At 42.6% G+C, this 26954-nt stretch overlaps 1 protein-coding gene across 1 annotated transcript; it reads right to left on the reverse strand.

Moving 5' to 3' along the window:
- Positions 1–16865: 16865 nt before the first annotated feature.
- LOC119654708 (galectin-5-like) lies at positions 16866–26410 on the reverse strand. The gene is made up of 4 exons (XM_038060227.1): positions 26251–26410; positions 26078–26169; positions 17788–18118; positions 16866–16976 (listed from the first exon to the last, which is right to left on the reverse strand). Exons 1-3 carry the CDS (start codon positions 26281–26283, stop codon positions 17791–17793), a joined length of 453 nt encoding a protein of 150 aa, XP_037916155.1. The 5' UTR covers positions 26284–26410; the 3' UTR covers positions 16866–16976; positions 17788–17790.
- Positions 26411–26954: the final 544 nt, after the last annotated feature.

The raw sequence follows: 26954 nt of genomic DNA on the forward strand, positions 1-26954 counted from the left end.
CAAATTCTCAATATTGGGGGAAGGAAGAGAGAAGACTCCTTCATTTTTCGTCCAACCCCTAGTCGCCTCCCTCTACAAGTCACTTTTTTCTTCTCAAGAAATTAGCTATGAACTTCGAATATCGACAAAAATATTGACTAGAATATTCCCTCCTCGCTGGGAAGGAAAACACTTACGTTGTTGCGGAAAACTTTAACCTCTCCCAGAGCACAACGAATCACGAAAAAAGTTTTCCTTGTGCTGAAAAAATACGACTTGCGAGACACATACAGAGGGAAAACGCCATTGTCATTATGGGCACTGGTATTATCATAATCGTCATTCAAAATCATTGTTAATCAAAATTCCCCCGGGTCCCGTTTGTAATCAGAAGAAAAGGAAAAGTTGCATTGCTGGGATTCCTGGTTACATCAACACATGATCCGAAATTTGTGGGATGATGGGGGATGATATTATGTTGCCTATTTCCCAGGCGTAATGACAACAGACAAGTAAATCAGTGGCGCTGAAGGAAAATTCCTTTACATCTCAATTAGGGGTTGGATGAAAACTTTTTAATTAACAAGATGAACTTGGAATTAAGTCAGTTCCTGAAGTAGAGTGGTTGAACTACCTGATCGTGGGGCTAGGAATGGTTTTTTATGTGGGGTGGAATTTCGAGCTAGGTGAGGTGGATGTTTGTTTTCGTTGGCATTTGTACGGTTTTGGTACGCAGCATTCTTTTGACGCTGCTTTATTAGTGTCCCAATGGTTACGAGATGTTATAATTTGTCTTATGAAAGATAGAAGGGAAATTTTTCACCAAAAAATTTTGCGGTTTGTAGTGGCTTCATGTGAAAACTATGTATATTAGGAGTCGTGCAACTTTCGAATGTCTTCATTCATAGAGAAATTTAAAAGTGAAAAACCAAAAGGTTTCCCTAATTTGATCCCTAATCAGACACATTTCTTATAGGGGATATTTAGCAGGTTGAACACAAATCCGAAAGTGTACATGAAATGGGCTGCTTATGTGCAGACTTATGGGAAGAAACATATCACTAAACGTATAAGATTTACCTAGAATGGGAAACTGTTATGGAATTAGCGTAGTCTGTAGAAGAGTTCAGTTAGCTCCTCATGGTGCGATTTGAGATACTAAACTTATATCAGAACCCGAAGGGTTCACCCCCACACCCCTCAAGCTTAGAGTAAGGCATAAGTAAGTAAGGCAAAAAGGGTTCTCCTATAAAGAAAAGTCACAAGTATCAAAGAGGACTAGCAACATCTCAACTATGGGGCCAACTTCTTTTAAAGTAGACGAATCCAGTAATAAGAGGTGCAGTTACTGGATAAAGCTTCCTAAAGAGGCCAGAAAACTAGAAACAGATTGCGCTGGAAATAAACATTATCGTTTAAAGCGAAAATATATCTTTACTGATATCCTTCGTTCGTTTCGAACATGTTGGTGTAGTGAGAACGTTTCACTATTTGAGGAATCAGCAGGGGATATTACATACATGAAATTAAATCCGCGCTTTCCTAGTTACTACCGGTAAGAATGCTGGCGGTCAAAGGGTAGTATTGGTCCCAGGGCGAAACGTGGACTGGTACCCATGATGGAGCATAAAACCTGGGAAAAGCCTGCTGAACCAACACCAATAGCTCTACTACCAAACCCTATCTCCGCCTCCACGTGGTGATCTCTGGGAGTTATTTCTTTATGAAAAACTGCAGACGGAGAAGGATGAAGGCGAGTCTCCCGTACTAAAAACCGGACAAAATGTACCAACTGGTCCTCCAGGTTGAGGATTGGGTAGGGTTGACAACCCTACACGGAAAACCGATGTTACGAAGCCACGAAAGGAGCTTCGGACAGGATGGATTTCACAACGATGAACCTGGCAACGACAACGTATTAACGATTTGCGCATATTGTCATGGAACGTGCGCTCCCTGTACAGACCGAGTAGCTAGCCGATACCCTGTCCCAATATGGGGCTGATGTAACAGCGTTGCAAGAGATGCAATGCACAGCGCCGGAGAAGAGACGCTACAGCATATACTCTAGCGGCCATCCAGTAAACCACGTGCTCGGAGTAGGTTTCTTAGTCAGCCAAAAAATGAAACCTGCTGTTACCGGCTTTGAAAATATAAGCGAAAGACTATGCACTCTGCGTTTGCGAGGCAAGTTTAGAAATATAAGCCTCATAAACGTTCACGTCCCTACACAGGAACGCCGCCACCTCGCAGCCTTGATGAATGTCAGAACATATAGGGGGGCTAATATAGACTCGGACCACTATCTCGTTGGCATAGTGCTCCGAGCTCGAATTACCACACCATCTACAATCCCCTCTGACAATCAGGTGAGAGTGAATACTGAAGCCATCCACAACACAGCCTTCCGCGACACCTATAAGAGGGAAGTAGATGCCGCAATAACCGCAGTCAACAGAGGACCTGGAGATGAAGCATCAACTAATGATCTTCACAACCACTTGAAGAACGTTATCATTGATGCGGCTACAAAGATACTTGGCTCCAGCCACAAAAAAAGTCGGAACGGCTGGTTTGACGATGAATGTAAGCTAGTAACGGAACGGAAGAATGCTGCATACCGAGTAATGTTGCATTCTCAAAGAAGGCGGGCACGCGCAGAGACTTATCATCTATAAGATAGTCTCCTCTATCTTGCTTGGCCGGATAGCCCCATATGCACAGAACATCATTGGCCCATACCAAAGAGGCTTCACTCCAGGCAAATCAAGAACAGATCAGATTTTTCTCTCTGCGGCAAGCGATGGAAAAACTGTTGGAAACTGTGCAGGGCCATGAGAGAATTCGGTATCCCGACGAAATTGGTAAGACTGACTAGGCTGCCCGTTGACCAATGTGGGAGGCCAGATAAGAGCAGCAGGAACGCTCTCAAGACCATTCGACATCAACAACGGTCTACGACAAGGGGATGGGCTATCATGCGTCCTCTTTAATCTGACTCTCGAGAAAGTGATCCGTGATGCTGAGGTAAATGCAAGAGGTACGATCTTCTTCCAGTCCACCGAACTATTGGCCTATGCTGACGATATCGCCATCATGGGAAGAACCACCCGAGACGTACAAACAGCCATCATTCAGATCGAGCAGGCGGCGATTAAGGCGAGATCTTGGGCCGCACATCAATGAAGGCAAGACAAAATATATGGTGGCAACGTCAGCACCGAAAACCAACCAACCGACAACATCAAACCGCACTGATCAAATAGGAAGAATAAGGATAGGAGAATACAACTTTGATACCGTTGATAATTTCTCCTATCTAGGGTTGAAAATCACAACTGATAACAGCTACGACGATGAAATCTGCGCATGGTTGTTGTCAGCCAACAGAGCCTATAACTGTTCTGCTCGAAACATACCACCATAGGGCCAAAGCTCTTACTGTACAAGACTATGATCTTGCCAGTCCTCATGTATTCCTCGGAGACTTGAGTTCTTGGCAAGAAGAATTGCGAACTCTTGGTCGCGTTCGAGAAAAGAATCCTCGGAAGAATTTTTGGCCCCCTACATGAGGACGGACGATTCCATAGCCTATATAACGACGAAATCTATGAGCGATACCATTACCGTCCGGTTGTGGGTAAAATCCGGCTCAATACGTTACGGTGGGCGGGTCACTTAATCCGTATGGATGAGGATGATCCAGCTCGGATGTGTATAAGGGCAATATCTATGGTAGAAAAAGAAGACGAGGCAGACCCTGCTTAAGATGGAGCGATGGCGTAGATCAGGACGCCAGACAGCTTTTAGGGATATCGAATTGGTGGACCTCGGCGCAAAACCGGGATGTCTGGAGTTTCTTATTAAGGCAGGCCTAGACCGGATACCGGTTGTTACGCCGTTGATGATGATGATGAAGAACGCTGCGTATCACCAGTCGAGATTTGCCAGATTAGCCACATGAATTAGCGACAAGAGAGAAAGCCTCTAGTGTAACACGTTCAGAGATACAGAGTAACAGAGAACCTGAGTAAGAAAATATGGACGGAACAAAAATGCACGTAGGACGTCAACAAACTGCCAAGAACGCATAAAAGAACCTCTCAAAAGTTTGATGGACGGAAATCAGGCTGGTTTCCGCTCCTCATTTTCCTGCACTGACTACACCAACACCCAGTTAAGTAATAACGCTTATTGTCTATTTGCTACACAGTTGTTTATTTTATTACTTCCGTACTGTGATATAGAGACCAGACTCTTGTAATATCGAAACAAGTCTGACCGTTGCTTCCCGGTCACCTCGTATTTATATTTCCTTAAAATTGTTTATATAATATACATATGTTCCTTATCTTCTATGAAACTATCTAATACATAACACATATTAACATATGGTTTTTATCTACGTAAAATCCGTAGATTATATTATCTTTTATTAGGGTCATTCTGAGCAGCGAAGATGCGCAAATGCATCTTCGTTTATTATTTAACAACAGGACATGTTGTCGGGTATGACGAGATATGGAAAATGATAAAGACCGAAATATTTATAAGGGTCATACGGAGGAAAGAAGATGCGCAGATGCATCTTCGTTTATTATTAGGCCAGAATTTATGCTGGTCGTTAAAAGATGCCGACGGTGCGGACGGTTCCATAACTCACCCTACGGATCCTTTTGGAGCATTTTTTCGAATTCAAATCTTCGTCTGACCTGCTCTTCATCGATTTCGGGAAACCGTTTGGCTGTATGAACAAGGTGTATATCTGGAATTCTCTATCCAGAAAGAACAATCCACAGAAATTAACAGCTTTTATCAGAGCGACGAATGACGATATAAAATGGCACCTGCTTCATCATAGTATAATTTCTGAGAAATCGGAAATCCAAAGCGGAGTTCTACAAGGTTGCATTCTGCCGCCGATAATATCGTATTTTGTTATTGGTGATTTTTTCCATGCTGGTTTCCCGGAAGACGTGGAGGACTTGAAGGAGAGGCAAGCAGAATCGAATTAAAGATACACACAAACAAAACCAAAGTTTTCTGTCCGAAAGCATTAAATGGTAAAACATTGAGGCGTCGATCAGTTCGTCTGGCATGGTACTACTTTTTTCACCGACGCCTATACCAAACTCGACCTTACCCGACCCGACTTTACCCCCCTGAGAACAGCTAGGTACCGTGTTAATTAGAGGGCGAAAATGACCGTGGATACGATACATTTAAAAAAAAGAGTAAACTCCCTTGTAAACTATGCCGTATAATCGAACCTACTATCTCTGAATGGTTGATGAGTGGGCTGCCCTAGAGACGGGACCTAAAACAACAGAAGAGGAGTCAGACTTGTCGGGTCGGGTGAATACTGAAGTACATTTTGGCTAACCAACAACTATGGTTCGTATTCGTGGTAGACGCGCTGTGTCGAATTTATGGCATATTGGGTATCATATATGAACATACATAGGAAAGCCGTCGAAAAGTAAAGGCTGACCCAGAGCTTAAGTGCTTGTAACCTTTATTTGAAGAACACTAAACAGAACTTGGTCCTAACAGCTGGCTACTTTCAGAATAGAGTAGATATTCGGACCAAGATCACGTCAACTGGAGTGATATGCCCACTGCATTCGAAGAGCAGTTCAACTTCAGTGGTACGGATCAGAGCACCGCAAAGGGCACAAGGAGGATCTACGGGTCAACATATACCATTATTAGGAGCTTCAATGCGGAATCAGCGTTTAAACGGGGGGCAAAATGAAGATAGTTTAGATAGCATGCAGACAAAGAGATTAATATATTGTTGAACAATTAAGGCAGGTCCAAAAATTGCAAAAAGTGCAAAGCTGAGAACCATCTCATCAACGACTGCTCTTTAGAGAAACGGGATGCAGATAGTGGCAAAAGGTCGAAATCGCTAATCGAGAGTCGTATGTTGACATGACGGTATCAAAAGTTTGCTAGCACTACTAGGGTAACAGAAGAATCGGGTACCACTGCCACTGAACACAGGTCGGGAGAGCGTTTTGTAAGTGCGAAACCTATAGTATCCACATATGAAGATAGTATGTTCCTCAAACGGCAACAATATTGCAATATGAGGAGATATCGGCCTTTTTGGGTTAGACCATAGAGATTGCAGCGACATACTGTTGCCGATTCTAACGGGTGGTGTGTGAAGTTGCCTATTTGTTTGACGAACATAAGAACAAATTTTCTTTGAATCCTTTGCCTAACTTGGCATGGTATTAACCCACATTGGAAACGTAACCCATTTTCTAGTTAGTAGTAGAAGTTAGTGCTTTCTAGATGCGTAGGTTGGTCTGATGAAAGAGTAAACACTTTGACCAGAGAAATGTATCTTCAATTTAGAATGCGTAAAAGTCGTTCATAGTCTTGTTTATAGCTCTGTTGTCGTCTTTGGGTCAAGATAATGCGAGACGTGGTGTCCGGGAGGCCAAGGCTCGATTTGGGCTGAAGCGCCACCGAAGATATTTGGCACGCTCCCCCTTCTTCATATTCATCATGTATTCTGGTCGTCCTGTTTGGTGTCGTATTCTGGTAGTGAACTGGATACAAAGCGCAGATGCTACGGTACTGTAACTCAACTCTCAGAATAAATCCAACATTAAAACCTACAGAATTTTGGCAGGCTGTTTCTGCCGTCTTTCCGCAAACGATTTTCTGTCATGACATATACGATATTAGACTACCTGACACCGGTACCTCAGTAGTTTCAGCCTAATCTTCCTCAAATAGTGAGGGCATTGTCTCCCAATTTTGTTCTTCTCCAATCATTTTTATTATATTTTTTATTATGAGCAGGGCAAGGACACGTCATGAAAAACTTGCAAACAATCAGAAAAATGTTGTCGTGTTCATACCAGGAAGGACTAATTGCGCCTATAGAAAGCTTCTCTCAACTATTAAACCTTCATCAATGCGGATATTATTCTGCAAGCACACATTTGTATTCATCGTGTTTGCTTATTCCTATTTTGATGAGTCTTATCATATGTTGCGTCTACCCACAAATGGAATAGGCAGAATAACTTCCTAGACGGAGACTTCAAATCACTGAACTCCCTATCCATATACAAATAGTCCTTTGCATAAAATCTGTCCACAGAACTTCTGCCCTTGAAACTTTGTAAAGATTATCGAATCCATTTAGGCGGCGATTATCTTTTATGACCGTTTTCATTGTATGTTTATGATAAGGATTAGGAAAGCTTATCCTGAATAAGTTATATGTACGCACTTGCCTAGTTTTTGGTCTGAACTGAGATTTCTATCGGAGTCGTAAAAGCTGTCCAATTTTGTTGTGGGGAGCAACTCCACCCTTAGCCTTCCTTTAATTCCATTTTAATTTGAATGAAGGACTCATAAAAATTTGAATCAGAACGACAATTGATTTGAATGATTTTATTATGATCATTTGTATCTTTGCAGAACTGCTGGGTCATAAAAGCGGAATTTACTGTCCATAAAGTTGCGTTGTAAATGTACGCAATATTATTATGGTTCGTCCCGTTTGTGTAGGGCACTTAAATGAAGGCAATGATTAAAGGGAAAATACTCTTTTATGTTGTCAGAGGGTCAAGATCAGAAGAATCCTTGTGGATGTGGTAGTAATATGGCTATTCCGTCAGATGAATACATTTTATCCACAAGTGATTAATATTCCTAATCCTGCGGAAGAATGTCCAGTAGGCCAAGTCTATTTCTTTGATTTTAGTTCCGTGGAAGTCTGAGCCCGGAGTGAATATTACACGTGAGAGTGGGGCCCTGGGTGAAAATTATACGTGTTTTGGGGTGAAAGTTATTCGGGTCCTCCTATTATCTTTATTTTCATTGAAACTTCTAATTTGGGCCTCCGAAAAAACTGTGGGCCTTGGGAGAATCCCCTTTTTCGTCTCCCTTCGTCAGGTCTGATATTATGTTTTTATAAACACATATGAATGACTTCTCCATCTTTTGTGAATGAGAGCCTATAAGGACATTTAATACAGGAACCTACCACTAGGAATTTCAAAGGGCAGTTCGGCCTTCCTCTGCCGGTTCATTGGTCCACTGGTAACAATTGAATGGAGACATGTGAAATGTGAACTTTGCTGAAGAAGGCCACCACCACCACCCCGTGGTCGAGTTTCAACTTACGGAGAATATAATCAAAGCAGCTTTCTGTAAATATCAAGGAATTCCGCTAGAGTTTATCGTTTGAAGCATACTCTCTTGTATTGTTTTCAGCCACATCCAAAGATGGTGAACTATTCCTTGCAACTTTTCGTCGATTTCTATTTTTCGAACAAATGGTTTAGTCACCATAATCTTTGTTGAAAATGAAACATTTCTGTGTACTATTTGCAACGGGGATAAAAAGCGGACCGAGGAGTGACCGCTGTTTAATTTCAAATAAGGAGGAAACTGGAAGCCTAGACTTCAGATATGAGTGGTTTTGTGGAAACGAGTCGTTGATACCGGAAGTTGGGTGCTTTCGGTATAAAGGTTTCATGTTCATTTTACGTGAGGAACTCTCTGCATTCCATTCCATGCGTACATAGCGAAAAATGCAAAATATTCCTTCACTAATTGCTAAACTTCATATGCACATACATATCGAAGCCATAAATATTGAGCTAATCATAAATAAATAACCGTTTCCCATCAAAATTTATCTAACGCGAGTCATGGGGGTCTTTAATTTTGGGCCCAGACAAGTAGGCGTTCAGGATCGCTTGGTGATGAGGGGCCCTGGTCAAACAACGGCGTTAGGAATTTAACATGCCCAAGAACCTTCGCAGATCCTTCACTGTGGTTGTGGAAAACTCTTAATCGTCTCAACCTTGTCTGGGTCAGGTTGGATACTCCCAGGGGTTACTAAGTGGCCGAGAAATTTCTCCTGCCTCTGGAGGAATCTGCATTTTTCAACGTTGAGTACAAGTTCGACCTCAAGAAGACGTTGAAAAAAGCAATCGAGATGTTCTATGTGCCCAGATTTTGAAGAGGAAGCGACCAAAACATCATCCATGTAGACGAAACAAAAGAGAGAGTGGATGAACCTCTGGAAAGTTTGCGCAGCGTTGCACAAGCTGTTGTGAAAGTCATCCTAGTGAACTCGAAGAGTCCGGTGTGCAGATAGCTCTCTTTGGAATGCGACAGCGATCTGGTGATACGCCTTGGCTAAAGACATGGCAGATCGTTAGCGAGTGCGCAAAATCATGGATGAGTGGGATGGGATATCGGTCTGAAACTGTCTTAGTATTCAGAAGCCTATAATCTCCACATGGGCGCCATTCGCCGTTTGGCGTAGGGATCAAATGAAGTGGAGAAGACCAACAGCTATTCGATGGTCTGCCGATACTCCGTTTCATCATGTCTCCAAACTCTTTCTTCGTAACGGCAAGCTTCTGGGGTGAAAGTGGACGCACCTTTGAGAAGATTGGAAAGCCGGTAGTGTTGATGTGGTGCGGCACATATTGCTTAACCGGCTTAGAGAAATTATTCTCAGTAGTGATGTTGCTGTACTTTCAGAGGAGTGCGCGACTGCGGTGGTCGGCAATGTACCCCTTTTGATGTTCTGTCATGTTTGCTATGTTTGTGTCGCTGGCTCAAAGTTCCTGAAATCGAAGAAGAAGCATCAATTCTGCCGATATTTGTAGTAGTCCTCAGGTAAATGGCGATCATAAAAAAACACACTAATGATGTAGCACACTCTCTTTATATTATGTAAAATGCGTACAGGAGATTGATGTACTTGCACGAACGATCGGAGCACTTCGGTGTAGCGGCCGTAATTTAATTAATACTGTTGCTTATGGCGCGGTACCTTCCTTTCCCATATGCAACTGTCCTTTTTGAAAACAAACTGTTCTGACCGAACTTACGGAGTCACTTTTTGTCCCAAATCTTCATGGACCCCGCCGTTCGTATAAGTTCACTTTATGTGACGATAAAATCATGCACGTCTTAGAGTGAGAGATTTACAAGAAATGCGAAATTTTTACCTTCTATAACTTTCTTAATAGTAGTTGGATTTCATTCAAACTTCCCAGAATCTTATCCTCATAAGAATGCCTGTACTTTTAGGGGGGTTTCCTGATAAAATTCCTAAAAGATAGTAATATGCTATTATTAACTTTATTTGAACAGATATCGGAATGGGATGTATTTTGAGGCCTAGATTTCGTATAGATGCACCATTGCGAATTTTTTCAGATTATTTGATTGGATAGGTTCAGAGAACGAGATATTTTTCACTTTTTGGGGCACATATTTTGAGCCATCACTCCGCTATGTCTCACCCACTATCGGAAATACATACAGAAATCACTTTCCAAAGGTACTAATCGAGCTCTTTCATTTGATATCCCACATGACCATATTCTGTGAAAAAAAAGTAAACACCTCTTTCACATGTAAGGGGAGCCCGCTAAGGCTCGACACAAAGTGGCGCCATTTGCTGCATATATTCACAGATCACACCTTCCCAGCAAATTTCATGCCAATGGCTTAGCCATTTCTGAGTGAATCGGGTGTGACTGGCTGACAGACAGACAGACAGACAGACATTGAACCGATTTTAATAAAGTTTTGTTCCACCCAAAACCATGAAAAGGATAACATGTGAGGGGGTCTTCGTTAAGCCTTATCAGAGGTCTAAGAACTTGAATGATACCAATAACTATACGCTATTTTATCAAAATGTAAGGGGTCTAAGGACCAAGCTGTCGGATTTCAAACTGTCTGCCTTAGCATTCCAACATCATGTCATCTGCATTTCTGAAACCTGGCTGGATGACAGGATTTTAGATTCTGAGCTCCTCGAAGGTTACTCTGTCTTTCGTTGTGACAGAGACTGCGTTGCGCTTGGCAAGACAACTGGCGGAGGTGCCCTAATAGCTGTTAAGTCCCCTCTCCGTGCCGAAATCATCTTTTCCTCCTCTTCCTCCTAACCGTTTTGTTTCCCTCACTTCCTCTCATCCTCTGTGGTGACTTTAATCTTCCTATGCTCTCCTGGCCCGTTACTCCTGGCCTTCCCTCCCTCCCTAATAATTCGACCCACCCTTCCCTTCCTCTATCCACTTTCATGTACACCTGTGGGGGCCTCCAATTTAACCTTTCTAGAAACCACTTAGATCGCACTCTTGACCTTGTCCTCTCTAACCTTCCTGTACGTTATCTTTCCCAATCCCTTTATGCTCCGTCTTACGTTGCCCCTGACGCCCATCATCCTGCTCTCGAGTTCGATGTTCAGATATCCCGACTACACTCTCCTGTCGCTCGCAAGCCTACCAAGTTCAACTTTCGTAAGGCGAACTTCGAAGGTCTGAACTCAGCCCTGGCGTCAATCAACTGGGTGCCCCTGCTCTCTCCATTTACATGTGACCAAGCACTCAACACTTTCTAAACCATATTATCTGATCTTCTTCCTTGTTACGTTCCCTCCTCTCCTAAGTGCTTACGCTCTTACCCCGTCTGGTTCACCACTGAAATTCACAAAAAACTACGTCAAAAACTGACTGCGAGAAAGAAGTTCCTGTCTCCTAGAAACGTTGCTGACTTAGTTTTTTTCAAATCCCTTCGTTCCTCGGTCAAATCTTTAATACGTAAGTCCAGACACGAATATTTGTCCAGCGTGGAAGACTCACTAAAGCGCGCAAATCTGAAACCTTTCTGGTCCCACATTCGCAACTCCCGCTGCCCCGCCCAGTTATCCCCTCCATCCATTCAATTCTCTGGCTTCTCTGCTAACTCCCCCCAACAATCTTGTGATTTACTCTGCCGCTACTTTTCGTCGGTCTATGTTCCTCCTCCTTCCTCCGAATCCCTCCTGATAGTAGATGTAGCCTGCCATCGCCTACCATTCCCCTTCTTACTCCTATCCTTGTCGAATACCTCATTGGCGAACTTGATGCCAAGGTCGGACCTGGCTACGATGGTCTTCCAAACCTCTTTTTGCTCAAAACTGGTAAGACCATCTCCCTTCCCCTATCTCTTATTTTCAATAAAAGCCTTGAAGAGAATCATTTTCCCAGCGTAAGAGGCTCTCATTTTCCCCATTCACAAAAGTGGCGATCGTTCGCTTGCCGAGAATTACCGTCCCATTTCCCTCCTCTCTTCCTGTTCGAAAATCCTGGAAAGATATGTCAGCGACTGGTTGTCCGCCCACTTTGGCCAACACATAGTGAAAGAACAACACGGCTTCGTTAAACGTAGGTCCACTGCCTCCAACCTGCTTGACTTTACCAACTTTGTCGCCAAATGTCTAAATTCACGGCAAGAAGTGCATACCATTTACACTGACTTCGCGAAAGCCTTCGACACTGTAAATCACAAGATACTTCTATCCAAACTCTCGTCCCTAAACGTTCCCATACCACTTGTTTTATGGCTTGCCTCTTACCTTTCCAACCGATCCTGCCGCGTCTCTTTTGACGGCTGTACTTCCCGCTCCTTCTCCCCCTCTTCTGGCGTCCCACAGGGGTCTATTCTGGGTCCTTTGCTATTTTTATTTTTTATTAACGACCTTCCTCCCCTCCTTACTTGTCCCTGTTTGCTCTATGCAGACGACCTTAAGCTGTTTTCCGCTATTTTGTCGTCTATGGACTGTGTTTCCCTTCAGAATAACCTGGACACTCTGGTTCGTTGGTGCTCGACTAATGGTTTAGCGCTAAACGTCAGAAAGTGTCACTCTATGTGCTACTCCCTAAAATCCTCACCCACTTCTTTCTCTTACTCGCTTAAAGGACATTCCTTATCCTGCTTAAATTCTACTCAAGACCTCGGAGTCACTTTCGACAATAAGCTCCGCTTTGACACCCATTGCCTCGATGTCATCAATCGAGTAGCAAAATTGTCAGGCTTTATTCTTCGCTCCTCTTCTGATTTTGACTCCATCCAACCCTCCTTAGTTCTCTTCAATTCCCTTGTGAGGAATACCCTCGAGTATTGCTCCGTGATCCGGTCACCCACTCGTAAGTGTGATTGTCTTGCCCTTGAAAATGTACAACGTAAATTCACCCGTTCTCTCTTCTTTAAGAAAAGCTTCCCTCGTGTGGGTAACCCCTCCCGCCTCCGCTTTCTAAACCTTCCCTTCCTACAACAGCGTAGATCCTATCTGGATCTATGCACATTCTTTAAACTTTCCTCGGGCCTGATGGACTGCTCCGCCGCTGACGAGATCAGCTGCCGTCCTGCGTCTTATAACACACGTAACGCCGATATTTTCAACGTGCCCTTCGCGGAGCTCGAAGTCTATTTTCATTCCCCGATTTCCAGGCTTTGCCGAAATTATAATGCAAAACAGCTTGGTCCTTTTAACTTCCTTACTTTAAGTAGTTTTAAACGTAGGATAAGTTTTTTGCTTTCTCCTCCTCCTGAGGACAATAATTAATTGGAATTCTTTCTGTTTGTTGTCCGTTAATTAAATAAATAAATAAAATAAATAAATGTGAGCCCGCGTTATTTTCATGCGAGGCTTGTATGATTGGTACAGCGGGCTTGACTTTTCCACATAGCTTTCACTCTAGGTTCAGATTTTTTCCGTACAGTATTGCTTGGTCAAGGAGGGGGGGGGGCTCTTGCTGCACGGATTACTTCAACGAGTCTATTCCTGATGAGCTTGACGAGCACTTCTTCGCCCGTGTCAAGGAGACACAGCGGTATGCAGACGACAGCTCATTGTCTCCTCTCCACTTCTTGAGGGAGGAGAATTTTGCCACAATAATAGCTTTTTTCGCCTCTGAGTACCAACGTACGTATTCGGTAGCCTTATCACATTGGACTTTTGTGTCAAATATTATTCGAGTTATGACTTTAAGTCTTTCTAGATCGCCGCTTTTGTGGTCGTCCCATCTAAGTTCCTGTGTTCAATCATCGGAGATTACATCTCATAGAGTTGCTACTCTTCCTAACTGCTACCACTTTTCCCTTCTCATCTACGCATGCACAGGTAAATGGTTCGTTGTTAGAAATTGTATTAGGCAGTGTACTCCGATGACACTTCGCAGAATAAATGTTGATGAAGTCTTGGAGCTTTTGAGTAGCCGTGGTGGTAACTTTCCATGTGCAACTCCCATATAACAACACAGAAAGGACTGCGCAGAATATTCTCAATTTGATTATGCTCTTAAGATAGCTGCGTTTCCAGATTTTAGACAAGGCAGCGAAATTTGACCTAGTACTATTCGTGCGTCGAAGCATATATAGATATAAAAATATAAATATAAAAATTTACCAACGCCTACGATGCTCTGCCCATTAATGCAATAAGAACAGTGCAATGACCAGTCAGACTGAGGACCAAGTCCAGAGTCATTTGAATAAAGTCCACGACTCAGAGACTGAGCGAAAAGATGTTACCAGCCTAGTCGAGGTCGATTGAAGCTCTCCATCTCTGCCGAACAAGTCAGCATGAAGAACGTCACCGATAATAACAAGAAATAATATCGTGACAAAATATAATCCTGGTGTACTCCGCTTTGGACAAGTCTGAGAATTTACTGCATCACGTACCATTCTGCACCATCATGTGTCGTTCTGATAATAGCTACTACATTCTCCGGAATGCCCTTCCTGTGCAGAGAACACCAGATACACAACTTGCTTACGTTGTCGAATGCCCTTTTGAAATTGATTAAGAGCAGGTGCAGCGAGGATCTAAATTCCATGCAATGTCCCAAAATGATCCGCATGGTGTTAATGTAGTCAATGCAGGAGGTTGTACAGCGGAAACCAGCCTGTTCTCTGTTGATTAAACTTTCGAGGTATTCTTTGTTACATTCCAGGATAATTTTAGCTTTTATCTTTGCGACAGCAGGGAGCTTGCAAATATTCCTTCAGTTGTCGCATTCGAGAGGGGTGAGTTTCTCGGAATCTTAGTGATCGCGGAGAGTTATCCACGCCTCAAATAAGTATGGATCTATCGTTTACGATCACTCTATCGCACAAGAATTCGAATGTGAGGACGGTCATCGACAACCATATCGGCCAAAGTTAGAATGCTCAACTTGAGGAAGATTTCTAGCATAACAAGCTAGATATCCCGGGCTTAAGAGATTTAAGATGGTGGGACTTTGGAGAGTTCTCCTCTTCGTTTTGCATCACCATGTACGCCGCAATTTCAGCGGAAATAAGCGTGATTCCGGTGTTGGGTTAATGCTTACAGTAATGGCAAGGTGCGATTTCTGCCAGAATGTCGGCTACTAAACATGCACTGAAAACATGGTCTGTAGTTTCACCACCACGTATTTGGCGGGATATTGTTCGAGCGCAGAGCCTGCTGCAGTGTCAGTTGTATTTCAACTGATCAGTAACGTACGATCAACAGGCAATTCGCGTACAGGAGCGAGATTGCACGGAGATCTACATCTATGCGTCGTGATAAAAGGAAGCTTACTCTCGCATTGATTAGAGAGGCACAAGCTGGTGCAAAGAACAACGATTACAAAGCGCTTTTTGCGAATCATCAGCGGGAATAGGAACTTTATCTGGAGTTCTCTGGACACTCCGGAGAAATTAATAGAGCATATTTGATTGCGCAAATTGGCTACATGGATGCAACATTTCGCAGTGATTTGAAGTCGAAAGTCAAGTCCAAAGGCAAAATGTCACTTGATGCGCCGAAGGAAAATCTCAGAGAAATTTGAGTTTGGAAGCGAATCTTGTCACCGACATTATTGTCCTTGTTATCGGTAACGTTCTTCATGCTGCCTTTTTCAAAAGAAGTGGGGGAGTTCAATGGATCGTAACATATTTCCTCAAACATCTCAACTACGCTAATCATATCTCTTTGTTCTCTCATCGGGTGATGCACTTCGTCCAAATGGCTCTGGATTTGGGAAGAGAGGCTGGTAGAGTTGGACTGAAGATAAACACCAACAAAACCAAGGTTCTCAGTCTGATGCGGAGGAAGCGTGGTTCCTGCCGACGGCCAAACCGAACTGAATATTGCTCGACGTATTAACAGCGCTAGATCTGCTTTCGCTGCATTGTCTGAAATGCTGTTATCTCAACATCATGATCAAGTTAAGACTGTTCTGTGCTAGTGTCTTTTCTGTGTTGCCATATGGGGAGTTGCTCGAAGCCTTTGTAATGTACAGGTATGTCACCCGGACGCAGTGTGATTGGAAGGCTGAAGTGGCAGTGGAAGAGAATAGCAAGGGGGGTGGACAATCCTATTGTTGACTACGGCGTGCAATGGAGCCCACTCTCTCAAGATGCTATACCAAGGGCATTTCGCGCAGAATATTAGAGAAGGGGTACCGGTGTCTCGGGAAGTCCTATCGGGAAGCGCATTTCGGGTAACCGCGAACGATGATGTGTAGGTATGGTTGACGTATTATACTCCATCAAGGGGTGAATGGCATTCTTAGATACCGTATACTACTTCATGAAAAAGTTGAGCACAGCTTAGGTCCGCGCCGGATCGTCCTAGACCTTTAGATACCTCTAAATATGGCACGGTTGATCAAACAAGTTCGAAAAGCTATGATATATATGGAGAAGGTGCTCTTTTCCCGGCTCAACTAGGTGGTCGTTTCATAGAGCGAATCAGGTATCGCATACTCAGATTAAATCTGTGGAGTGGAAATTTTTACCAAATTTCACTTTAAAATATTATACCATTTTCATGAAAATTGGGTGTTACTAGGTTTTTTTTTCGTGGCCTCTCAAACAAATATGCAATGAATCACTATTTTTAGCATATAATCATAGCTAATCTAATCTCTAATATAAATATCTACAGGTGATTCCCGTTTCCCGAAAAAAATCTCCTTCAAACAATGACTTTGCCAGTTCTTTTGCAATTATTCCGCTTTATCTACATACTCGATAAAAAACAACCTAACATAAATATTATCAATATCAATACAAGGAACACACCCATATGTTTCGTTATTTTTTATTAATTTATTTATTTACAATATCTTGATGGATTACGTGGGGCTTTGCACGTTTTATGCTTCAGGGGAATGTATTACATTTCCTGGTTCTATCACCTGCAAAAAAGAAATAGAAAATGTCAATATTTCCGTTATTAAGTTTTTACACCTTAAAAATCTTATCATTTACGTGAATAGCACAAATATTTTATCAATCAAAATATGAGCTTATTAATATTATCTTTTTATGTAATCTTTGCGATTAAAGACTTTTGAAAGGTGCAGTGCTATCACTGATTAGGGCAAAATACTTGAGTAATCGAATTTGACATTGAGTTCAAGTTCAAGGTGTAGAATTTCCTCGGTTATTTACTTTTTGCTGATTATCTGATAGATTATCGCTACTGATTAGGAGGGTTGATACCATAAAAAGTAGATCGCAGAAGGTTTAAAATCAGATTAGTTCAGTACAAGGGCAATTGCTGCTTTATAGGAGTTTACACGTTTGTCAGTATCTTTATTCGAATACGTAGACACGCTGTCACCACGATTGACGATAGTTCGGTGAACGTTCTGATAAGAACTGTAACCCAACTTTTACGCATTATCTATTGAGGCATTCGATGTCCATCCCAGATACATATAACTAATCGTTATCATTATTTATATTCGTGGTTTTCCAGGTTTAAAGGTTATTAACTTCCGCCAGAAATATGAAATAAATGAAACAAGAGACATAGTTCAATTTTGCGATATTTTGAGGACCGTTTGTCCTCTTTATTAGTGTTGGGCTTCCTAGAAACAAACGCCCAGCCCTGATGAAGGTGAAGTACGTCTAGTATTTCATTTATTTATTTAATTACTATTTAAAATCTCGGAACTACCGAGATTTAATGTTATTCTACCCACCCCGCTAGCCAAAACTTACCCTCTAATGATGTATATCTACGAATCTTAGATTTGTCTGGCCTTCCACGGAGATAAATGAGACATGATTGAAACGGACTGCTCGGTAGCGAAAATCACAATAATGCCTTCCATTGACGAATATAGCGAAGCAATCAAGACGAACAGCTATTTCAATATCGTATGGCCTTCCTGGTATTATTGGGCAGTGACCACTTCTTTCTTCCGCACCCCATTGCTTGTTGGTGTATGTATTTCGTACAATGGTCTGATCTCTAGGACGAATGCTTAGGTGAAGAGCGGTGTCGTCACGGGGATTGGTAATTGGTCCAGATTGTAGATTAATAACGAATCTGAAAAAGGATGGTAGTTAATGATTTGAATCAAATTTGTAAGTAAATGTGAGTAATATCGACAGCGTGTTATGGATGTCTGAAGGTGAAATGAGTTTTATTATTTTTTATTGAAGGAACTATTTGGCGATGAAGAAATCCAAATAATCCGTATAGAGTATTAATTATAATCAGGATCAAAAAGGAAGGTTTTATGGTCTCCAGATCTTAAACCTTTTGGGCTCGACTCTGCTATTGAAGTAATCTGATCGATCCTAGGGCGGAAGGGATGCCACGCCTGAAGTATTGTTTTTGCATTAAACGAAAGTGTCACTAAATGTTGCTTTATGTTTCACGATTCTTTATATTTCCTGGCCGGAAAGCAATTGATATGATATTTATTGTATACTATTGTTAAATATTTGGTTAAACTTTACGTAATGTGCACTTTGAAATTTGACTACCTTGTGTCATAGTTGATTTTAAAATGGACTAGTTGGCATTCTTACATACTGCGAGGAAAAAAACAGATATGCCCTCTTCTTTGGCGTATATAGGAAATCTAGATATGTGGTTCCCATTTATCCCTTGATGGGCTATAGTGCATTTTCTCATGGAACATGACCGAATGCTGCTCAGCAGCTAGCCGATATTCTGTCCCAATATAAGGCTGATGTTATACTGCTGCAAAAGATACGCTGGGCAGGGACCGGTTTCCTGGAGAAGAGCCACTACACCATATATTATAGCGGACATCCAGTGAATGACCCATGTGCTCGGAGTAGGTTTCTTAATCAGTCAAAAAATGAAACCTGCTGTTATTGGTTTTGAAAATATAAGCGAAAGGATGTGCACTCTGCGTTTGTGAGACAAATTTAGAAATATAAGCCTCATAACCGTTCACGCCTCTACAAAGAAGACTGCAGAGTCGTACAGGGATACCTTCGACCGGACTATCAAAGCCTGTCCTAAGAATGTCCCTGCAATAATTGCAATTAACAGATGTCCTGGAGATGAAGAATCAAAGATGGATCTCCTCAGGCACCTGAAGAAGGTTATCATTGATGCGGCACAAACATACTTGGCGCCAGTCGCAAGAAATGGCGGAATGGCTGATCCTGCTGAGACAAAGAGGAAAATCTGATTTCCGATAGAACGGGTATATTGGAGCGATGGGTTGAGTATTCTGATGAACTGCTCAACAACTACAACATCGGCGAGTTGTAGGTCACGACAACTGAAGACGACGGACAAATATTGCAACCACTAAGCATGGAAGAAACAGTTCGTGCAATTTATCGGGTTAAAAACCATAAGTCGCCTGGAGCCGATGGAATTACAGCCGAATTGGTTAAATATGGAAGCGAATAATCACACCAAGTGGTTCATCAACTTATGCTCAAGGTGTGGGACAGCGAATCAATGCCTGACGACTGCCAAAGACGCATTATCTGTCCCATACATAAAAAGGGGGATATCACGCAATGCAGCATTTATAGAGGTATCGCGGGGCTGACTACCATCTATAAGATATTCTCCTCTATCTTGCTAGGCCGCCACCCAGAACATTATAGGCCGATATCAAAGAGGCTTCCCTCCAGGCAAATCAGCAACAGATCAGATTTTTTCTGTGCGGCAAGTGATGGGAAAACTATTGAAATATGGCCATCAGTTGCACCATCTTTTCGTCGATTTTAAGGCCGCCCATGATAGCATAGCTAGGGTAAAACTGTACACGGCCATAAGAGAATTCGGTATCCCGACGAAATTAATAAGACTGACTACTGACTGACTAAAAGCAACAGGATCACTCTCGAAATAACGGTTGCGGTGGACGGGGCACCTAATCCATATGGATGAGAATGATCCAGCCCAGAAAGTTTATTAGGGCAATATCTATGGTAGAAAAAGAAGACGAAACCCTGCATGGGATGGAACGATGGCATAGGTCAGGACGCCAGACACTTTTTAGGGATATCGAATTGGTCGAACTAGGCAGAAAACGGGGTTTCTGGAGTCCCTTACTAAGGCAGGCTTAAATCGAATACCGGTTGTTGCGCCGTTGATGATGATGATTTACCCTATGCGCGATCGTTCTCGATTGTCTGAAATCTGCTTTAGCTCTCACTGAGATCTTGTGAGATGCCTGAGCCCCTCCTCTACTTTTCTGCGACTATTGGCTTTGTGGTGACCCACTCGGCGGCGATCTTGATATAGTGGATTCCACTGCATGGTATAGCTCGCAATGCAATTATCGCACCTCCTTAATGTGTGAGCCATCTATTGCCATTTCCGGCTTCCGAGCATTACGCATATCGTTGCGAGGTTTGCGCACCGACCAAGTTCTTCATTTGTAATAGTACTGCGCGTAATAGTAATGCGTCAGGTATCATCCAGTTCGTTCCCATCACCAGCAGCAACCACCTAGATGTACAAATTGATCGACTTCTTCGATACTCTGCTGGTTAATGCAGACAGAGGGAGTACGTTGTCCAGTCAGACTGACAATCTTGATTTTTTGGTGTTCATTTTCAGTCCAACTCTTCTTGCCTATCTTTCCAAATCCAGAGCCAGTTGGTCAACGTCTATTACTCGGGGAAAAAGCAGACCGATGTCATCAGCATATTCGGGGTATTTGAGGAAAGATGTCATAGTCCATTGAATTCGTTTACGTCCTCTAGACAAAGCAGCATGCAGAATTTCACCGATAACAAGTACCAATTTCGGTGACAATATGCAGGCCTGGCGAACTCCGCTTCACATCTTAAAATCTTCTGAGATTTTGCCTCGGGGCAATAAGTGACATTTTTCGCTATCATAGGTTGCTCTCATAATGGCCCCTTCAGCTTGGAGCACTCTAGATACTGTCTCTGTTTACACTATCGAAAATTTTTTCAAAATCGATGAACAACAGGTGATGTGAAAGTCTAAAATCCGCGCACTGTTCCAAAATGATGCGTAGGGTGTTTATGTCCTTTGATGCTTGTTATTTTAGGTTTTATCTTCGCAACGGCGTGGAGCATGCAGATACTCGTCCAATGTCACATTCAGAAAGGGTCTCTTTTTTTGGAATTTCCAAGATTTCCGTACGAGTGAAAGCAGCAGATCTGCAGAAACTGCGGGCGCAGCAATAAATGCCAGGTGGCCGAAATGGCTTTTATTTTATTTTGAAGGAAAAGTTTGTATCCACACTTTACGGTGACAGACCAGTTCATCCACAAGACCGGAGGGTTAAGAATTGTGGTGAAGTATTCTTTCCACCTTTTCAGTTGCTCGTTATCGTGGAAAGTCGACCTTTAACGTTATTCACAGGCCCATCGAAAGATTTGCGACACAATGCAAGCTCTTTTGTGATGCGATCTACACTTCTCATTATCATTGCGTTCTGCAGCACCCTGTGTACACTATGTTGGACTTGCTGGGATTTCGCTTGGTATCGGAGTTCGAGCGCATCACGCTTGCCATCAATCGCGGTGGCCAATAGAGCCTTTAAACCCTTCCGTTCATCGATCTGTTTCCAAGATTTCACGGTCAGCCAGATCTTAAGACGCACCTTTGGGATATGGTTGATGATCTGAAACCCTAGAAAAGAGCAATTTTGAAGACACCTCAGTGCTTCCCGATATTCTCAGGCGGGTATCTGCCGACAGATCAGCAGCAGTCGAGCGACAGTTGGATCATATAAACGGTCGATGCTGAACTTGAAGGATCGGAGCTCTTCAACCCTGCGAGAAGTAGCGGACGCAACACGCAAGTGAACGTAAGCGATCGTCATTTCGATGTAATTTTCGTTACGTACATGCAGGGGACAATTCCTAAATCTACTGGTGTTTGCTTAGAGGTCGATATGACACCTTGTATCGTTCAATAATACTTCGGGTTGGTTAACGAAGCGGCTGATAATTAGTCTCTGGAATGTATGTATGCTTCTTGGCAACGATACCGAAGGCTCCCACAATACTTGTTTTTTCCAATTCCAGCGAGAATTCCACCGGTATAAGCTGCATATTTTCGACATTATCGAAATGAGAAGTTGGGACTCTGCAGAAGCATTGCGTTTTTGTACTCTGGAAAAGCAAGTGATAGTAGGCGCTAATCCGGTGTCGGATGGTTACTGATAACTATCACAAAGCCCGCTTTTTTGGCCTGGAAATCTATTTTTGATGGAATCTGGACTGTTGTCTGTTTAAAGGGGAATTTTTCATAGAAATTTGAGGTCCAAGGCGTGAAGGGGTTCAAGGGACAGTGGTATCTTTCCTTAAACACCTCGACTACACTGCTGCCATACACCTTGGCCAAATGGCTCTGGATGTGAAAAATGAGGGGTCTTGCTAAGATAAGCATCAATAAAACTGAGATTCTCAGTCAGGCCGGTGGTCATGCCCTTCTTATCTTAGGAAGAGTCGTTTCTGTCGACTGTGGCACGGATGTCGCATTAACAGTGCAAGATCTACCTTCACTGTGTTATGTTAAAATCTGGAAATGCATTCACCTCAATACAAGGATCAAATTGAGACTGTTCCGAATAAATGTTTTTCCTGTGTTACTACATGGGAGTAGCACATGGAAAGTGAACTTCACTGTTACCCAAAAGCTCCAAGTTTGGTCAATACTTGTCTGCTTCGTATTATGGGAGTACGCTGATCTAACACAATTTCAAACGAAGAACTACTCGGCGCATAGGCCTGGCATTCGTACGCACCGTGATTGGAAGACGGAATTGGCAGTTGATAGGTCACACAGTGAGGATCCATGCAATGGAATCCACTCTACCACGATGACCGACGGGTGGGTCGCCCCAAGGGAACTTGGGGTAGAACAGTAGATGACGAGTGCGTGCGTCGGGAAGTCAAGTGGGGAGCTGGAGTGCATTTCAAGTAACCGCAAACGATGGCGCATATGTGTGGTTGACGCGCTATACCCCACCAAGGGGTGGAGGCTACCATATACACCAATGTTACTCGAAAGGTCCAGGGTTTCACCAACACATATCCAAATTCGGGAGAGAATAACATATGAAAGACAGAAGTGGCAGTGGATAGTGGCAGTAAATCATCGCACATCCTGGGATAATGGAACCCATTATCCCAGGATGTGCCACCCTCGAACTACATGCCGCAGAACCGTGGATGCAGTATGAAAGCTTCGTGGAATATCCTAAGGAACTCGCTCGTTGTGAATAAATAGCAATGCGCGGAGACCTCCATAGCGTCGTTTAGATATTGGATAGAAGCAATAAAGTGCCAGTATCGTACTTTTCAAAGTAGGTAGTTTTCCAGGGGAAAAAATGTTAATCGTTTTTGTCTGATTCTAGGAATATAAATTCTAGACGCGTTAGCAGCGGTAACATGTGAGTAGTTGGCACATCTCCCATGCCGAGACCGCAAGTGGCGGATAAGGGCGTATCTATTGATGTATAAATAAGTGTTCATGTACTCTTCTTGTCTAGCTGTGCAAGGGCTAATGTTTACAAATCTATGGTGCGTGGATCAATATCGGAATGGGTACGAAACCCAGTAAATAAAATCAATATGGAAGAAGTGAGAAGTTACTGTGCAGGGCCTCGGAACCCCAGCACGAGGGGCTTTTGAGAGTGAGCAAGCGGACTTTCGGTCGTCGAAATCTTTCGACCGCAGTGCCTCGGTGGTGGGCAACTTGGCCATTTAATGGTAGAAGTGTTTTAGATTTGGCGAACATGGGGTTCACAGGAAGAAATATTCTGCCAAGAACACCAACAACAAAAGCAAAGAATGATGGGCTACTCCAGGACTAGCAAAAACACCCATTCTGGAGAAGCTCATCAATTTGAAGGTCTAATGCCAAAGAGGTCAACAGAGATAACTCAAGGAAGCTTACTAGAAAATGACAAATTTTGAAGGAGCCTGCAAAGGGAGTAATTCAGCCAAGACTCATCGAGAATAGAGCTCCCTTCCATGCAGCTTGGAGCTAACATATTTGAGCTGTTCGAATTCATCAATGACAAGCACACCATACACCAAGCCATTAAGAACATGGTGAGATCCGTTAGGGTACTCTATACTGGGTCGCAGAAGAAGGAACGAAGATCTAAGGAGAAGTCAAAACCTGAAACCCCACCAGTGTCAAAGACAATCCAAGTGACACCGAAGCGAAATGTCGTCAACCTCTAACCAGGAAAGAGAGTCCGAGACAAAGAGGGGGATCTTTAAGGAATCAACAGGCGCCTAAAAGGAAAAAAGTCATTCTGACCAGCCCAACAAACGGACTTTAAAGTTCAAAAAAGGAAAATATGGTCCGAAAGTGGAAATGTTAGCTGGTGAAACGAAAGAAGGGCCTGCTTCAATCGTAGACCTGACCTTTGTTTAGGCCCTTAAGCTCGCCTTTAAACCCAGAGGGGAAATGTTCGCTGAGCTGTTCAAAGCATGTATGTCCGCAGGGATATTTCCTACAGCATGAAAGCGGCAGAAGTTGGTACTATGGGCTAATGCTTGCGAACCTCCAAGTGAGTCATCCTCCAACAGACCCATATATTTTCTAGACACTGTGAGGAAAATGTTAGAGTGGTTTATTAATACTAGATTGCTTCCGGTTATTGCAAGCCAAGAAGGTCAACAATTGATACCATCAAATTTGTTACTGGCTTGGCGGGAATTGCAGTTCATTGCAATATTGTGTAGTAATAATTCGCCCAATTGGAGCTGTTCCTGACGACAGTTGGTGTTCTCACCTTGGTCACTGCCATTGTGGATAGAAACTTGCGAGAACGAACGGTATGATACCAATGATGGACTCAATTAGTATGGAATGAAAGCGGTCCTCATCACTAAGCGCTGAAAGAGAGATAGCACTTGTATTAGAATTGAGAGTCATATCATCACGGTCATGAAATACTTGAGAATGTTGATAGAGGCAGAGTTTAGTGGACGTGGAGTATATTTGGGAAAAGGTGCTTACAGTTTGGGCAACAGCATCTCGCATATAACGCACATAAACTAAGTGCAGTCAACGAAAAAGCAGCCTTAAGTGTGTGTTCCACCTTCAGGACCGTCTCAGATGATTTGGTATTCGTTATGTTGGGAATAGTGCCGACTGACATTTTAGCAGACGAAATGTCGAACATAAATAACATCAAGGATGTCTACTTTATCGCAGGCGAAAAAAGCCGGAAAGGGGAGATTTATAACTGGATGGTAACAGCTAAGAAGGCGCAGTTGTTGGAGAGGGCGTGCGGGACTCAGAAGAGTATTCGCCTCCTTCTCTTCATCTGAGTGTTTGATTTTTACAACGGTAACTCGTTGACCTTCCGGTCATCAGATAATTAGGTTTTGACACTTCACATTTTACGCTCTTCGTCCTTAGCGAGCCTTCAGGTCAGGGAATTCCTTCTATCGACGGAGGGGGGGGGGGAGGAAGCCAATTGTTAGATCAAAGAATATCTTGCCATTGGGTCATTTCACCGATCGAGCTCAATGTTCTGCTCAACAAGAAAACCCGAGCGTAATTCACAACATGGCTCCATCTGTCAGCGTTCTTCAGCATCTCTCAGACAAGAATTTTTGCTATGTCTGCATAAAGTTGCTGGCGATGTAACATTCTCATCCACTGGTTGCCCACTGTTCGAGTCCAGCCTTCAAGTAAATTGCTTCAGTATGGGTTGACTGGTAAAGGAAACCGAGAGATAAATCAACAACCTGGGTCGTTAAAGTAAGTGTTTTGAATGCCAGTAAATAGTATCTAATCGAGGAAATGTGAAGTTTAATTCTAAGCAGAAGGTTTCCTTTATTCGTTCCTTAGGGAGAATATTTTCGGTAGTGGGTATATGATTGGAAGTCGTCCGAAATGCTCCCATGAAAGTTCATCAAATCTGAATCTAATTTCGAATTTTATCTTAAAAGTCGAGTTCAATAAAAACGTTAGGATCTAATAACTCTCTTAACTTCCCTCAGTTGTATCTCAGTAAGTGTGTCTTTTAAGTCTAAATACAAATCCAACTTATCTCACCTTTCGTCACCACCTTGAGTCATCATGCCGCCTATTCTAATTTTGGATCCAGGGTGCAGGGGGTGGTGGAATTTCCCTAAAAATGGCACAGCCTAGGAAAATATGAGAGTCGTTAAATACACTTCTTTAAATCCTAACTGAACACATAAAACGCGTATCACAATTAAAATTACCGGGTTATGGGCAGGTATGCTTGTGCAGGCCATCCTTGTGGTTTAAATTTAAGTAATTATAAATTGAAAGATTTATTTCTAAAACTTTTCCAACACTTCCACACGAATGTGAAAATTTTACTGACCGTTTGCAGTGAAATGGTATTTCTCAACAGTTCGGTTCAGTATCTGATATATAAGGCTATGGGCTTTCTTATCGTTATTAATAAAGATAAATTATCAATTGTGTGTGAATATTGTTTAGCTGCACGGGAATGGATAAAAATTGGTGAATTTTCGTGAATATTTACGACTGTTTTCCGGAGGAAATGCTGGTGTTTCATACTTTATTAGTGAGTTAGGTGATTAGAATATTAGTAACCAAAATCGATGCTTTCGTCATATGTTAAGCTGATATTAACGGCAATAACTAGCTTTTATCTTTTTGGGGATCAATTGGGTGAAACATATCATTTTGAAGTTAAGATAGTGAAATTAGTCACCTAATTTATAACGGGTTTGCTAAAAAAATTGAGTTCAATTATTTCAAGCCCTGGGCTATAAGAGCCTTTAAGGACTGTTCTTAATATAATTCTCGATCCTATTCGATCTCGACATAAAAGCTATAGCTGCTGTTGAACTAACAGTCTCATAATTGATAACAATCCTCGTTATGAGGAAATAAGCAGAGGACTTATATTTCTTATACTTTGCAGCGAAGGCCT

This window comes from Hermetia illucens, chromosome 4 (assembly GCF_905115235.1).
Source record: "Hermetia illucens chromosome 4, iHerIll2.2.curated.20191125, whole genome shotgun sequence".
In the NCBI taxonomy this organism is placed as follows: Eukaryota; Metazoa; Arthropoda; class Insecta; order Diptera; family Stratiomyidae; genus Hermetia; species Hermetia illucens.